Below are 17,292 nucleotides of genomic sequence, written 5' to 3' on the forward strand. Positions count from 1 at the left end.
ATGTGTCAAAATGCATTCTACTGTCATCTATAACCAATTAAAATAAATAAAATTTTTTTAAAAGTATAACGCACCAATAAAAAAATGGAAATAAAAAAGAAATAGGGCTGGTCACTGGGAACTATCAATAAAATAATATTTAGCACTGATAAAAAAAAAATTTTGCCAAATAAGTTAAAGGTTTTTAGTTGTATTCATCTTGCTATGCTACTGCTCCTTGGTCCATCTAACTTTATCCCTCTATTGACCTTTTGAACCTGAATGCATGATGAAACGGAAGTGGGAAGTTCGGCATTGAGATGATAATTTATCTAAACTAAGGGAAAGAATTACACAATGTACCACCCTTATTACACAAAATATTTAATAAAGGCTTAAGTAAAACCCTCAATACACTAAGTTAAAAGAAAGTTAATCTTCACTACATGGCTCCACCTACTATTTATGATACTTGATTTAGATATCAAGTCTAAAGATTGGTAAACAGGTACCATTAATGTGAATAACCTGCATCACAATAATTGTTGATTTCTTAAAATCTATTGAAAGGCATAATGCTGTTTTCATGGAAATTAACAACTCAGGGCTGCCAAAACTATTTAAAAAAAAAAACCAAAACAGTAAATAGGGGCATATTTTATGTTTCAGTCAATGAAAAATTACAATGGAGCCTATAAGATGGTGAGAGAAGATTTAAATAATGCTGATTTTCTGAATCAGTCCTTAAAGAAAGATATGTTCAGTAGCTTATGTTCTCATGAAACAGTTTTGTTTAAAAAACTGAAATATTCTGAAATATAAGCATTCATAATTTAATACCCATCCTATTTTAATAATGTTTAAGCAGCAGCCTACTTAAGAATTTAACTGCTTCAACACAGAAACAAACATATCTATAAAAATAGTAAAGGCAAACTTTTGAGTGCCCAGAAGGGAAAACTCTGGGGCTAATCTGCCTTGTTTTAGGAGCTACCTTTTAGTATTAATAATCAAAATAACTTAAACGTATAGGCATTTTTATTAAACTTACGAGACTGTAGATTTGGGTTTTTGGCTGCCAGTGTTGCCTGTTGTAAAAATGTTATTTTGAATATATTTTCAATTGTTAGAGAAAAAAAATTTTGTAAATTTTTTTCATTTAATTGGAATGATTTTCAAGTTTCTACAAATGGGGTGTCAATTTAGACCATTAAGCTTTTATTGGTGAATAATGTATACATTCCCATTCCAAGAAATATAATGAGGAAAGTTGAAATAAATTCTTTAAAGTTTACTATATTACCAGCAGTTTCACAAAATTCTCTTGTATTTATTTATCAGTTGAAACAAATAAAAAAGATTTAGACACAATGAAAAAAGAAAAAGAAAACATGGAGGTGAAGACAAAAGACATGATCCTAAAAGAAGCTATGCAAACTATGTACTAGCTCTGAATGGCTCCTAATCCTGTTTGTAAAATGCAAACATCATTTACTGATGTTCTGGGGAATTAATAAGCACCTCACCAATTATAATATGCTCCATTAAAGTAATGTCCTACTAGTCAATGCTAATATTAATTCTACTATGGGTAACATGGGTACGATGTTCCTCAACTTACCATGGAGTTCAACCCTAGAAAACCCACCATAAATTAAAAATATCATAAATGGAAATGCATTTACTACACCTAATCTACTGAGCATATATATTAGGCAACACAGTTCACCACAAACACTGGAGGTTTACCCTCTCGATCAGATAGATGGCTGACTGGGAGCTGCCCAGCATCTGAAGAGAGTATCCTATTGTATATTGCCTCCCAGGGAAAAGATCAAAATTTGAAGTATGGTTTCTGCTGAATTAATATGAATTTTGTATTTCTATAAGCCAAACCGTGGTATACCAGGAACCTTCTGTATTTTACTGAATATGACTTTGAATTGGGAATTCAAACTCAAAGTTTGAAAAAGTTGGTTTACTGATTCCTTATTAGGTATAAGCAACATTTATTTTGCAGACTTAATATTTCAAATATATTGTCTTAATGTATGACTCAAAGAAGATAGCATGTCAATTCTGATTACATAATAAAGTCACTCAGAATTGTACCACAGTGATAATTACTGCTAAGTGTTAGTTTTCTAAGTTCATACAGGTACATGTTTTTAGGCTGTTAAATCCATTTATTTATCTGTGCAAATTACATAAGGATGGGGCTGGGGCTCAGTGGCAGAGTGCTTGCCTAGTATGTGAGGCACTGGGTGTGATCCATAGCACCACATAAAAATAAATAAAATAAAGACATGCTGTCCATACACAAAAAAAATTAAAAAAAGAAAAAGATTGGGATCATAAGTATATGCTCTCTTATCTAGCTACCAAAGGATTTTTATAAAAATCAATGATAACTTGAGATATGAAAATGCAACAACAAATTAGCTGATTTTCCCTGGATACTAATCAGGGGGAACTTCTCCAATATTACCAACCACTTACATTTCTTTGAGGGTAACTATCTCACACCCACTGTTCATTTTCCTTCTGAGATTTCTTACTGATTTATAAAAGCACTTATATATATAAAGAATATAATTTCTTCCTCTGGTTAAAAATGATTTATCTATACTCACATGTGGCTAACTCCTAGTTGTTCTATAGTTCAGCATTATCTTTGTTCAATCAATTCTGTAACAACAGGCTGGAAATCAAAGTGTTAGGCCCCATGCTACAGTATAGGGATCCAGCAATGAACAAAACCTGACAGAACAGCATGTATTCTCAGCACTGAGGGAAAAGTATAAACTGTTCAGTCCCAAAGGGTGGGGGGCAGTACAGCCAGTGTAGGGAGAATTAAAGGAGAAAATGGTTTAAAATTAGGCTGGAGAAGAAGGAGGGGTCAAATCGTGTCTTCTGTGCCATGTTAAGGATTTTCATTTATCTGAAGAACAATGGTAAGCTAAAAGAGAGGTAAAAAAAAAAAAAAAAAAAAAAAAATTGCACATGTATTCACAGTTAAAAATTATAGCAACACCCCTTTTGTAATAGGACTGGAAGATAAGAACAGGTAAGGGTATAGTGTAGCAGCCATAAGAAATGACAGCAGCATGAATGAGAGTGGCGGTACTGGTTGAAGATGAGGAGAAACAGAAGACAGACTTTTTCAGGAAACTTAGTGAACAGTGCTTTGCGTTTGATATGGTGATGAAGAAAAGGGACAGGGAGGATGACTTCAGGTTTATGACTTAAGCTACTATTTATTGATGGAAAACACTGGAGGGAGGGCATGTCTGCAGGGAAGACAAGGAAAGGAGGAGGGTAACAACTGTTTAGATATTCTGAATTGAAGGAAGTAGTGAGACATCTAAGAAGAGATATACAATCATCAAAGAAGAATCAACTAACTGTTCAGGACCGGTCTAGGTCTCATTAGAAATGAAAACTTGGAAATCCTAGAATAGAAAATAATTAAAATTATCAGGATAATTGTTTGTAACAAATCAAAGGGACTGAGAAATCTGATACCCAAGACTAAGCCAGTGTCTCTTCCGAGTCCCATTACCACGTCACTATGCATACCCTTACCACAGCAATTTTCCACTCTAAGCTCAATATCCCCATCTGTAAAATAAGGCAGATAACAGAGCCTATCAGAGTGGCTATGAAAGTTAAGCAAAATTTCATATGAAGTGCACAGCACAGTCCTTGCACATGGTAAGTATTCAAATTTAGCCATTCTTACTGTTACTATTATTATCCTTTCTTCATCTTCCAAGGACAGAGAAGTGTTCAAAAATGGTAAGGATTTCTAGTTATTCATTGTAGTTCTCAAGCTTTGGAACACAAAAACAGATTGCATTCCTTTAAATTTAAAAGCAAGGGGTAAGAAAAAGAATACAATTCTGATGAATCTGGTAAGTGAAATTACTACTGAAAAAATATCTAAATTTAGACATGAATTTAAAAAAAATGAACAACGACGAAACCATTTCAAATCAAAACAAATAGTTGATTGTAAGGTTTTTTTGGGGGGGAGGTGATATATGAGGAAGATGGTGATGAAAATAGAGAAAGATGACTAAGTACTGCATATTATATTTTGCTAAATTTCACTTAGGTACCTGTATAAGCAGGAATATTAGAAGTACAACAGATTTGGACATTAAGTTTGCAAATTAAGTTTAAGTTGTTCACTTCATTTAAATTGCAAGGCATCAGTTTTTGTTAAGTCTCACACATGTCCCCATTTTTACTTGACTGCCATTTAAAAACTCGGAAATTTATCTCTTTACAGAGAAGTTTGATATTTGCCCTAAGTTACCCATAAGAGGAGAGTAAAATTTATGAAGTTAATTTAGTCATTAAACTAATAAAATATAATTTTAAAAGATTATTTTTATTTACAAGCATAATTGTTAATCCACTGGGTAGCTAATGGACAGAACACACCCTCTCCACACTTCTGGTCGGTGTTAGGGCTGGTGTACCTTAAGATCAAACTTCTCTGTATTCAGATTTTTATTACAAGGGTTTTGAATGCAGGTTCAAATTTGAACCACTGGTAACTCAACAAGAACTTAAGAGAAAGCACAGCAAGGTGAAAACACAAGTGAAATTTCCCATTTGGGCAGTTTTCTTTCAACTGCTTTTACAGGGTTACCTTTAATATAAAATATGCTTTAGTGTAGACAATTCCTTTCAAGGTCTATCTCATACATCCATGTTAATTTAAGAAAGAAATTACAAAATTAGTTACTTAGGAAAATAGTATAGAATTCAAACTTTTCTGGTTAAAAACAGCAAAGAGTAAAAATATAACATACAAAAAGCACACACAGGATTATAGAATATTCTTTCCCCTGTAAGCGCCTTTAAGAACTTCTTATTTGAGAGTTGAAGGTTATGTTACTTTAAAAATGACACATATAAAGAATGTGGTAAGAGATCAAAAGAAAGCCAAAATTTTTAAAATTTATAGTCTGGACAAAGACTAAGCATTGATTTAAAGTAGTACAACAGTAAGGTAAGAAATTTAGTGGATAATATTCAAACAAAAGGAAGGGTTCTTACACAAGATAACTGCAAGAGTGATAAGGAAGTTTTTCAATTCAAGTTACATTAGCTAAATTGCCTTTATTATAAACAATTACCCAAGTCAGACTGACTTTATAAGAAAAAGATTTATTTAGCTCACAGTTTTAGAGGTTTAAGGGCATGGTACTGGCATTAGTTCTGGTGATGGCCTCCTTGATGGCAGGGTCCCCAGGCAACACAGAGCATTATCACATGGTGAGACAGGGGGCACACATTTATGTCTGTGTCTGTCTCTGTCCTGTTCCTTATAAAGCCACCGTTATTCAGTCATGGAGGCTCCACCCTACCTTATCTAAACCTAATTACTTTCCAAGGTATCTCACCCTGAACACCACAGAGAGAGGAGAGGAGAAATTTTTCACCCTCAATACCATCATTAACATAAAACTTTGGGGATTAAACTCCTGCATGAGTTGAGGGTGGGAGCCACATTCAAACAACAGTAGGAACACTGGTTCTTAACTGTTAAGGAAGAAAAAAAAAAGAAACAAAATAAAGATTATGAAGAAGCTCCCCTCACTCAGCAACACCAAGATATTAACTAAATTTGATAGGGCTCTAATTTTTAAACCCATTTTAAGATGTTTTTAATGGGGAGCCACTTGAGAATCTACTGGGCTGAAACCTCATAATAGGTAATCAAAGGAATTTTCCTTTTAGTAAGTCCCTTAAAATGGGTTATATTCTTATATCAGTAGTGTTTATCATAGAAAAAACATCGTGATTTCTACCCTGTTTACCATGCTTTGTTTCCTGAACTGATTTATGCTGTAAACTGGCACGATCTGCCTTCTGTCTCTTCACAGTATGAAATGTAAAAACGAATGGGTTGTTGCTGAATCCAATGGACCAATGAGACTCCCTCCTACTGGACCTCTCCAGGTCATAAAGCACTGGGAACCTGATTCTCAAAATTCCCTTACCCTGCCCTCCCATCCCTGGTTTCTGAGGCACCTCCCTTGGCTTCACTGCCCATCTCAAAATATTTCTGCTCCTTAGAAAGAACATCTTAGCTGAAGACTAGGACAGTTTTCAGGAAGCTTGAAACAACTGTTCCTGAGGAACCCCCTTGAAATTGTATACAGATGAGTCTGCTTGTGTGCCTGAGGAGGCCAGTGTTCCTTACAATCTCAGACAGGTTTAAGATACCTGCATTGTACAAACCACTGCCTCCCATTCCTGTCCTCTTGAAGCTTTCCAACTTTCAACAACTACCCCTAAGCTTATGGTTGCCTATATTAGTTCTGACCTATCAGAGATTTGATTCCACTTTCCCAAATATCTATTAGTTCTATCTATTAAATTAAACCAATACATCCAAAACAAAACTCATTGATCTCCTTAGGAATACTTGTTTTGTCTCTCCTTAATTTTAGTGAATGGAGTCCTCATCCAACATTCACATGCCTGAATCAAAAATTTCAGAGTCCTATGCCCGGCGCTCAGAATCATCTTTTATCTTTCAATTTTCTCCTACGCCCAGTTTACTTTGAATCTAGCTTCTTTTCTGTATCCGAATCAAGTTTTTTTTAGGCTTTCTTGCATACCATTATGGCTACAACCCTATAACGGAACTCTTTGCTACAAGGAGTCTCCAAGATCTAGTCCATCTATCAAACAGCTATCCAAATAGCTACCAGCATTATCTTCCTATTTGTACCATACTCCTACTTAAAGAAATATCTCTTAGCTCTCTAAGAAGAACAAAACAGAATCTAATCTGCTTGGTTTGGAATGCAGTGTGCATCCCACTTCCAATTTTCCTTTTATAATCTAATCTTTCACTTCCAATATGCCTTAACATTCTCAACTTTTAACCATTCTGCTTGCAATGGCTAATTCTTTCATGATTTTACACCTGTCTGGAATACCCTTTCCCCACTCCTTCAACTAACAAACTCTTACTTTTAATTGCACTTTAATATGTAACTGATGTGAGCCAACGCCTGTGGAAATACAGCTCAGAACAAAATGATCAAGAAAGAAACCCTCATAGCAGTTATATTCCAGTGGGGGGGGGGGGCAATAAATAGGCCAGCAATTAAAATAATCAGAGAATATGATCTAGGAAACAATATGATAAAAGAAACTTTAGGAGGAATGATCTGGGAAAGGCATTTCAACCATCTTAGAGATGAGAAATGATTCTTAAAATGAGACCTTGATGGATAAGAAGGAGCCAGTCAATCAACACTTGGAGAAGAGCACCTCAAAAGAGGACTTGAAATGAAAACTGCTGTCTGTGTTATAACAACCTATTAGGCCACAGGGACCAAACTCTCTGAAGAGAATGGCTTTGTTTGTTTTATTATTTATTTATGGTACTGTGGACGGAACCCAAGGTACTGTAACACTATGCTACATCCCTAGTCCTTTTTATTTCCTTATTTTATTCTGAAACGGGATCTTGCTAAATTGTCCATACTGGTCTCGATCTTGCAATCCTCCTGTTTCAGCTTCCTGAATCACCTGGATTACAGATTTGTGCCACAATACCCAGCTGAGAACTGCTTAATTGAAACATGTGTCTTTAACTAGATCTTGACTCAGTAACTAGCACTTAGTTCTAAACTCAATAAAAAATTGCCAAATTAAATAAATACTTTAAGGGCAAATAAAGGAAAGAATTGTGGGGCTGGAGGATAAGTAGAAAATGCAGACATTTCTCATGACATCAATAAGAATTTTAAAGATTAATGTTAACAGTACACCTGACATAGTGGCACTTTACCTGTAATTCCAGCTACTCTGGAGGCTGAGACAGGAGGATCTGAAGTTTGAGGCCAGACTAAGCAACTTAGTGAAACTCTATCTCAAAAATAAGAAGGGCTGGGGATGCAACTCAGTGGTAAAGTACTTTCATAGATGCTCAAGGGCCTGAGTTTAATCCCCAGTACTGTGGGGGAGGGAGGAGATTTACCTTGTAAAAAGGAATAAATCAAAAGGCAGGCATATGCATTCTTAATTAAATGCTCATCCAAGTAGTTTCACACTATGCAATGAAGTGGAATACGCAGCCCCAAACTACTCAAATTCTCAATTTCTCTTACGTTGAGCTCCCCTGAACCAAACAAGTTATTACTTGTTTTAGTTTGGACTTCCAAATTCTAAAGGGCAGCTGTATTCCAGGAACTTTCACAAATACAGAAATACATTTCTGATGCAAGAAAATATTACTTTAAATAAAATACACATATGGACCTTCAGCACTTTTTATATTCCATTTCCCTCCCCCTAAAAGTCAGTCTCTCCTTTTATTTCACCCCCAAGGGTCCAACTTATTCATATCTTAAGGTTATTCCAAGATAGCTGGAGCCATCATACTATGACTACCCTGCTGGTCACTTTCAGGATATCAACCATTTAATTACACAGGAATTCATGATAAAGTCATTACTTTTTTATTTAAAAAAGTAAGAGTGAAATTATAACACAAGACAAAGATATGTGATTCAGACATCTGAAACACTTCCAATTTTGGCAAAAACCAAAAGTCTAAAAAGGGTAAATCAAGAGGCACACCTTCTTAATGTACACACAGATTAATGCAGTCATGTATTACTTGTCAGGATACATCCTGAGAAATGTGTCAACAGGTGATTCTGTCACTGTACAAACACAATGTATGTTCACAAACACAGATAAAATAGCTTCTGCTATACACCCAGGTTATATTGTACATATAGCTTGTTGCTCCTAGTCTACAAAAACCCACACAGCTTGTTACTGTCTGAATACCGTAGTTAATGACAACACAATGTACTTAAACATATATAAATATAGAAAGGATACAGTAAAAATATGTGGTAACAGCAATTTTTCAATTCCATTATGATCTTATAAGACCAGACTTATATACGCAGTCCTTCATTGACCAAAATGTCGTTAAACCTAACTATAATTATCCAAGTAGTTTTACACTACACACTTAAGTGGACGTTTCAAGATCACTGGCCAGCCAGAGGTTTTCTTTGTTATACTGACCTAAAGATTTATGGTAGCAATATGCTGCTGAGAAGATGATAAATTATTCATATAGCTATTTAATCTACTGAGCCATGTCATATCCTTTACCTCACATCCTCCAAGAATACAGGACAAAATACCTTGGAGATTAGCACATAAAATCTGTGTTGAGAAAGTTTAAAGAATTGGTGGCTGCCTTTAACAAGGCTGTGCCTCCTGTGACCACCCTAACCTGTAACCCAAAGATCCCCAATTGGGGTCAACCCATGATCACATCAAGGGATCTCAGCATAACGTCACTAGGCTGTACAGGCATACAGGTAATAGGATGCTCAAGAAATGTACTATAGCTATGCCACAAGCAGGTGAGAGAAAAATGGCTGTGGCAAAACCTAAGTATCTGACGAAAAGGATGGAGTGATTCTTGTTCCACAAAAGCTTCAGGTTTACCAGGAGTCTCAGCTGAGGTTCAAATGATGATTTGTTCTGTAAATGTTGACTACTGCCATAAATCAAATATTCATCTTCATATTTGCACTTTTGGGTTACATATTGGCTTTATTATCTTGATGTCTGAAGGACAGCAAGCAACATCTGTCCCTGAAAATGAGTGTGGTAGAAATAACAGCAGGGAAATATTAACAGGGAAGTTTTATTATAGACAACAGTATTGATATCCTGGAGACTTGCTTTATTAAAAGTTTCCCAACACAGTCCTCAGGGTACCCAAAATTAAAGAAGCTCTATCTCTACCTCTATAATTATTTTTTTTTTTGACAAAATAGCTGAGATCATTTTTTCTCTTAGTATTTTCCAGATCTATAATCAGTAATGGTAACATTATATCAATACTAAACTTATTATTGCCAATTTAGTTGTTCAATTAAATCAATGGTCTCAACTAGCATTCATTTTCTTTAAATAGAAAAACAAAAGTCACACCCCTAAATACAAATTTGCTTTAAAAAAAAAAAAAAAAAAAAAAAAAAAGAATAAGACTAAACAACATGGAAAAAGGAATTATAAAACATCACCTTTACACATTTAAAGCACAGTACATTTAATATATTTCATATAAACTTCTATAATGTACATTATATAAAAATGTATTTCAACTAAAAAATAACACCTGGATATTACACAAAACAGGAGTCTAAAATTCATTTTGTTTTGTTTGTTTTTAAGGATTTTTAGTCATAGATGGACACAATACCTTTATTTATTTTATTTTTATGTAGTACTGAGGATCAAACCCAGTACCTCACATATGCTAGGCAAGTGCGCTACTGCTGAGCTATAATTCCAGCCCTAAAATTCATTGTTTAACAAGAAACATTTATTTTTTTAGTCAGCAGTTGCAAACATTCTTACAATTAAACCAAAACACTTGAACTTAACTTATAAAAATTCACTATCTCAACAGCAACCTAAACAAAGCTGGAATTACCAAATTATTTAGGAAGTCTCAATATTTGGTTTTAGCTTTACCATAAATAAGTAATTCTATAATCCTACAAAATGATTCTTGAACAACTAGGGCAAAGCAGCATTTTCAGCTACTTCTAAAATTACAAGAAAGCTACTATTTAGAACATTTACAGTCACACAGAACACTCAAGTTAAATGGCCTGACACAAGCTTCAGGTTTACCATCAATTAAAGATGTACAAGTAAAAAATAGTGTCTTCTAAAGACTATTTCCGCTAAATGAAACCAATGGAGTCTATTCCTTTTATTCAGAAGTACCATACAGCTAAACAACTCGTCAAGTCCACAGGGAAATAGTATTTCAATAGCTGCAACCTGGTGCGTCTGGCCTTTGTTGGCTTTCCTTACCAAAGAAACATAGATGTCTCTCTTTACTTAGCCCATCTGCCACAAGTGATAACCAGATGCCTGTGTGACTATTCAAAAATATAAGAAAGTACTCCCCCCTCCCAAAACCTAACAGCAGAGATGAGTCCAATGGTTCATAATCAAAAAGAAAAGAACTTCAATGCTTCAGAAGAAAGCCTATGAACAAAAGAAAACTTTCAAGTGATCTAATGGCTCACCTTTAACACACTACCTAATATCACTGCTGACAGAAACTGCTAATATTTTTTTCAAATCTAACCAAAGTTCTAAGTGCTTTACATTTAATTCTCACAGCAACCCTGTGAGATAATACTAATATTAACTCCACAGTGCAGATGAGGAAACTGGGGCTCAGATGAGGAAACTGGAGCTCAGGACAGTGACTCCACTTGCCCAAGACCACATAATACTACTAAAAAGCCATGATGCAGAACACAGGCAACTTGTAGCCATAGTCCATACTCTTAAATGTTATAACAACCCTAATTCCATTTATCAGGAGCAAGAGTAACACCTGAATTTTTGGAGCTATTTAAGTAATAGAAGCGAAAGTTTTACTTTAAGATGTTCTAAGTCGTCAGTTAATGAGTTACACAAACCACACCAAGGGCCAATGTCTACAGATAAATACCTAAGGTGCTCAGCACAATTCAAGACTAACATTACCCACACATGTCCTGAGAAAATTCTGTCCCTATGATCATCTGATTTTCAGTATTCTTTCTTAATGAATAATGCTCCATGGTAAAAATAACAAACAGCCAGACTTTTGTGCTGCATTTTTTTGATGAAATTTTAAAGTTCTGTTATCAACTCCCACATGAAGGTAGATCTGAACCATGCCAAAATCACCTTGGTAATTTTTAACATTTAATAGGACCTGGCAGCATAATTTCTAACATAAAACCAGCCATGTAAACCAAAACACCCTTTAGTAACAACAAATAAGAACAGATAAGTAAAACTTCTGATGTGACCTGATACCTTTCCGTTAACGACACTTCTGGGATCTTATTTTTTCACAACCATACATATATCCACACTCCATCTCTCTCCTAAAGAAAAGCCTGTGTAATAAAACAAAAATTTGTCTGAGTAGCCTCAAAAGAACTTCGATATGTATATAGACTTTCATCATTTGAAATATGCCAAAGTGTAGTCACATGATGACAGCAAATCCTGTATCTGCTCAAGTTGCAGCAGCCAACCATTCTTTTTATTGTTTCAACTGGTTAAAACAAAGCCCTAGTCATGTTTTAGAGATTTTGGCTGCTTATTAACTTGCATCCTTATAGCCACAAAAAAGCTGAAATTTTAGGCATCAAGAATTAGATGCCAAAAAGGTTCTCTTCATCAACTAAATGAGTGACTGAAATAAAATAAAAAAAGAAAAAAAAAAAACAAACATATGTTGGTAATAACATATTAATCTTCAAGATACAGAAGAATATGGACATACACTATGATGGTGACTCAGAACTGACCCTCCAGAAACTTCTGTTTAGCAGGCAAGATGATATCCATACACCAATAACTACAGTACTAGGCAGTGTGTAACAAAGTATTAAAAATTCAAATTTGTGTCTAGTGTTTCGTTACCCATGTTTGTCATTTCTCTGGGATAAGTACACAACAAGCACCTGAAGGGAAACATCTTTCATCCAGCTTTGCACACCTGAAGTGGCAGAAAGCATATAAAAATGGTGCAATAAAATGGATATAAATTTCAGGAAATCTTTATTAGTTCAAATGTTACAATATAGCTAAATTTTCAAGAACTATGAAGTTTTGGTTCAGAGGCTCTATGGAAACATTTTATAATAAATTCTTCTAAAATCAATTTAAACTTAATTTTTCACAGCAGTAATTTCATCACATGGTCTATGATGCAACAGAAGGAAATCAATCACCAGGTTATTACTGGCCTTCTTTATCTTAAAAACAGAATTCACCCACTCAACTAGACTGTACAGTATTTGCTGATTTAAGTAATGATAAGAAATGACATGCTCCAAAAATATTCAGCTATGTTTTGTTATTTATTTTACTTTATAAAAAATTCTGCATATTCTATACATAGATACATCCTCAAAATTTTTGGTGTGACAATTTCCCATGTGAAGAAAAATGTGCAGAATTCACTTAAGTAGTACCCTCAAATTTGGCAAAATGTAACTTTAGTCAAATATTCCATGCAAAACGATCAGAAAACATTAGTATTAATTTTTTAGAAGAATTAAAACACAGCAGGCTCTAACCTTTTACCTTCAAAAGAGTGACTATATCTACAACTACAATATTACCACTTGGACTTCTAAGAGCTCTTTTAGTTTGAAAATTTCAAACATTTTCCTGTTCCTTATTTCAATATAATCTTTTGATTCTTGATATAATTTTCTTACCTGTTGTATTTACAATAGTTATTAAAAATGAATAAAGGTTATCTGATATGATCACACCATTTCTCCAAATAAAGGGGAAAAACTCAGAAGGAAAATACATCAAATGAAGTAACATTAAGGAAAAGTATATACAGGCCACAGGCACATACTGAAATTTTTGTTTAAAAAAAAAAAACAAAAAAAAAACAAAAAAATACAGTCTAAAAAATCGTTTCTGCTTGGAACACAATTTAGGAGAGAAACTAGACAACACCAAAAGATGGGACTGTTGGGGCAGACAGCAATAAAAGAAGAAATTGTATTATTAATAAAGGTGGAAGCTTAGGTGTTGATCCCCACTCACACTCAAAAGGGACAGAGGACTCAGCAAATGAAGTCCAGGGGAAGTGAGTCTGATGGTAGTCCTGAGGTCAAGGGAGTTCATTAAGTCTCACATATGCTATGAAATAAATCCTGGGAGTCAATATCCACAAACTCAAGTGAGGTCATTCAGAATACCATTCATAGAACAGTCATATGAAAAGACTAAACAATAGTATGTGAGTCATTAATCCAAATATCATAATATTGACTTTTTCTTCTTGGAGTCTTAAAATGCAATTCATTTCCCAATGTTCATGCTTCTCACCCCTGTTAAAGGAAACCACCCGCCTCTTCACATATTAAATTACTTCAACTAGAGACATTGGATCTCAAATTCAGATTAAATATAAACACTTAAAATGAAATATTGGACTCAAAACTCCTATTCCGGCTATCCCTCCTTTAGGCAAGCCCATAATAGCAGGCCATTACAATTTCTGATACTAATATAGTGAGTACAAAGCATGAAAACAAGTGGGACTGTGAATAAAGATGACACTATTTTGCTTAAGAGAAGTCAGTCTTAAATAAAAGAAATGGAGGACAAAACATAAGCTGTGTTGGATATAATTGCCTCTGTATCAATTTCATTTTCATCACTAATCTTCAGTTTTACATAAAGAACTTTGTTCCCACTGACCACAAAAATGTTATTATTGCAGTATGTATATGTGACCTTTCCAATGCGCCACATAAAAGCCTCATTTACTGACCTAAAATGGTTTAGGAAAGTATAAAACCATTAAGTAGTTTGTGATGAAAGGCTAAAAAGAGCATAAACTAATGAATATTTAATTGGGTATATCAAACTGAAAAATTCTTTCAATCCGACAGTGCTAAAAGTGACTTTTGAATTTGAATGAACTGCCATTTTCTGAGACTTTGAAAGAGACAGAAAATGTTCTTAACCCTAAACACAGAAGCTCACACTAGTTACTGCCAGTGTCGCGTTGGATCTGCAGGTGACAGATGCAGAGTTCACAGATGTGGACTGGCTGCAGTTTGAGTCTTATTGCAATGAACACACCGACAGAGCCTGCAGATGCACATCGCCGCAGAAGGACAGCTTTTTAAAAAACCGTCATTCCCTATTCGATTTATCTTCAAGGCTCTTATTGGTTATTGCTAAGCTTTCATCCCTACTCTCCATCCCTACCCGATCCTACCCACAATTTGGTTCCAGATCCTTCTTCAAGCCTAATTTTTGGTTCAATAATAATAATGATAATAAACTGGGGCTGTTAACACTGGCGGCACCAGGCGCCCACGAAGCCGCTATCTGGGAGCCTTGCGGCCGCTGCAAAGGCCGCTTGAAGTTTTCCGGGAAGCAACGGACCCCAAGCATCTTTGCACGTTCCCTCTAATCCCAGGTTGAGGGTTCCACAGAGACAGACGGGGAACTCCCTTCCCGGTCTTTCCCAGTGGTGGCTTACCCCACGTCCGACTCCATAAAGATCCTACTCAGGGACGCCCCACCCCCACCCCGTTATCCCTAATGAGATGCCCCCAAATCATTCCCGGTCCTCCAAAGAACTGGTCCCTCCCTCGGCCACCCGGCCAGTTTCCCCCACCTCGCTCCTCTCCTCCAGTCCCCGCCCCCGCACACTCCACCCGCAGCGGGGCCCAGGCTCTGTACACGCCCGCCCGGCGACTAGACGCCCCGCGGCCGGCGCTCGGGCCGCCCAGTGGCCCGCCTCCCCCCGCCCAGGATAGCCGACGGGGTTACCGTGGGAAGACTGGGCGGCCGCAGAGGACGCGGCGGCAGCGCTGCTGCCGGTTGCGTCGGATGCGAAGGAGAAGCTGGAGCACAAGAATGAAGATGAGGCGGGCGCGCTCCCCAGTCTCCATGGAACTCCCGCCCCGGCCCGTTGCTAGGAGCCCCCGAGGCTCGGGCTCCGTCTTTCGTGCTTTGTTGTTCCGGGTACAGGGCGGCCCCTGCTTCCCCGCGACAATAAATAGACCAGACGCGGAGGAGCATAGAGACGGCGCGCGGGGGCTAGAGCGCCACCGGACAGGGCGCTCCGGGGCTCCTCGCTAGCCACTCATTTCCGGCTCTCTCTGCTCCCGTCACTTTCCCCCGCCCCTGCCCTCTTTCCCTTTTCCTCCTTCCTGGTCCCAGAGTCCGGCCCCTCCTCCCCTCGGGTTTGGCTAGGCTGGTGTGTGGCGGGGCTTTGGAGGATCTTGGGGCCGGACTTTTTTTTTTGGAGAATCGCTTGAAAAGATTCCAAAACAATCTGTATCCCTTGTATATTTTTAGTTGATTTCTAAACATGTGTTATTTCTGGGTACAGCATACTACAAATGAACTTTAAATTTTTGTCAAACCTCAGAACTTTCTCATTCGTTTCATTTATACAAACTGTCTTTCGCACCTTTGATAAAAGTAGTCCTTAACGACTAAACGACTCTGTCGCTATTTTAGTCAAACGCGCAAATTTTACGGCGTCGCGATAAAGCTCTTACTGAGAAATTCGAATCCTAGTCCTAAAAGAAAGCAGCAGGGGATGAGAGAAGGAGAGCGAGAGAGAAAAATGGACGGATAACGAGGGAGCTTATGCCGCTTCTGTCGCCTGTGCCTTCGGTAGTCCTTACTGAACTTGGGTTTGCGGTCAGAGCTCTCCCTCGGGCGGGGGCGCTTCGGAGGCTTTGCGCCGGGTAGCCAGATGCAGCGGTGTAGGAGGGAGAGGCGCTGCCGGCTGGGACCGGCCCGGCGCGGAAGCGCGGCTCCGGCGGACGGGACTGGGAGGGTGCTCCCACGAAAGCTGGGCGCCTGGGGACCGAGACCTTCCCGCGGCTCTGCGCCCAGGTAGCCCTGCAGCGACCCCCGGGCGCACACTCGCCGGTTTGAACGGTCGCGCCGGGGCCCGAGTGGGATCTCGGGGCTCCTCGGGGGTGGCGGAGAGGCGCTGCCCACGGGAACAAGACTCATAACGGCCCCGGGAGCGCCGCCGCGCGGAACCCCGCTCCCAGGCGGGCGCGGGTCTCTGCTCCGCCAGCTGGGCTGCAGCCTTTGATTCCGGTTGAGCCAATGGGCAGCCCTGATTTAATTATTAAAAGGCCGTGCATGAGATGGATTTATAGGTTCCTGGCCAAGGATGCAAATGGAAATGCCCCTGTCCATTTGAAGAAAGCACAGGCAGAATTCTGAGGGGAGTATGCAACTGTTGGGGTGTTTAATTATTTATCGGATCTCCAAGGATACCTCTTGATCTTTTGCTTTCCACCGAGTGTGAAAAGCACTTTAAAGCTCTGTGGACAGGTGGGATTTGTTCCAATATCTATATAATTTTATTTTTGAGGAATATTAAATAATTGTATCTCGTCTCAGATATAATGAAGAAAATAAGAAACTGGCTTAGAAAATAATGTTTGTATGGTACATTTCAGCCGATTTCTAAAAGAACGGGAGTGGGAGGGAAGTGCGTAGAATGTACCAGGCAAAGTGAACAGGATATGTGAGAGCTTGCTGTGCTGGGAAATCAGCATGGTTAGGGCATCTGGAAAACGGGAGAGGGAAGAATGACAGCAGATGAATCCGAAGAGACTTTAGGACCTTGAACTGTCTACCCTGTAGGCCATACAAGGAGTTTGGGTTTTCTTCCAAGTGGTAGGAAAAGTGAGGTTGTACACT

General features: G+C 37.7%; 1 protein-coding gene across 2 annotated transcripts in view; it reads right to left on the reverse strand.

Moving 5' to 3' along the window:
• LOC306665530 (TATA box-binding protein-like 1) overlaps positions 1 to 15,659 on the reverse strand; it is a 31,287-nt gene extending 15,628 nt beyond the window's left edge. The window contains exon 1 of one of the 2 annotated variants that reach the window (XM_079147118.1): positions 15,388 to 15,659. In XM_079147118.1, the coding sequence (XP_079003244.1) occupies positions 15,388 to 15,509 (122 nt within the window). In that variant the 5' untranslated portion in view covers positions 15,510 to 15,659. The remainder of the gene's footprint in view (positions 1 to 15,387) is intronic. The other variant, XM_079147119.1, reaches the window with a different exon arrangement.
• Between the last annotated feature and the right edge of the window lie 1,633 nt (positions 15,660 to 17,292).

The sequence above is a fragment of the Sciurus vulgaris genome, assembly GCF_902686455.1.
Source record: "Sciurus vulgaris genome assembly, chromosome: 7".
Classification (NCBI taxonomy): domain Eukaryota; kingdom Metazoa; phylum Chordata; class Mammalia; order Rodentia; family Sciuridae; genus Sciurus; species Sciurus vulgaris.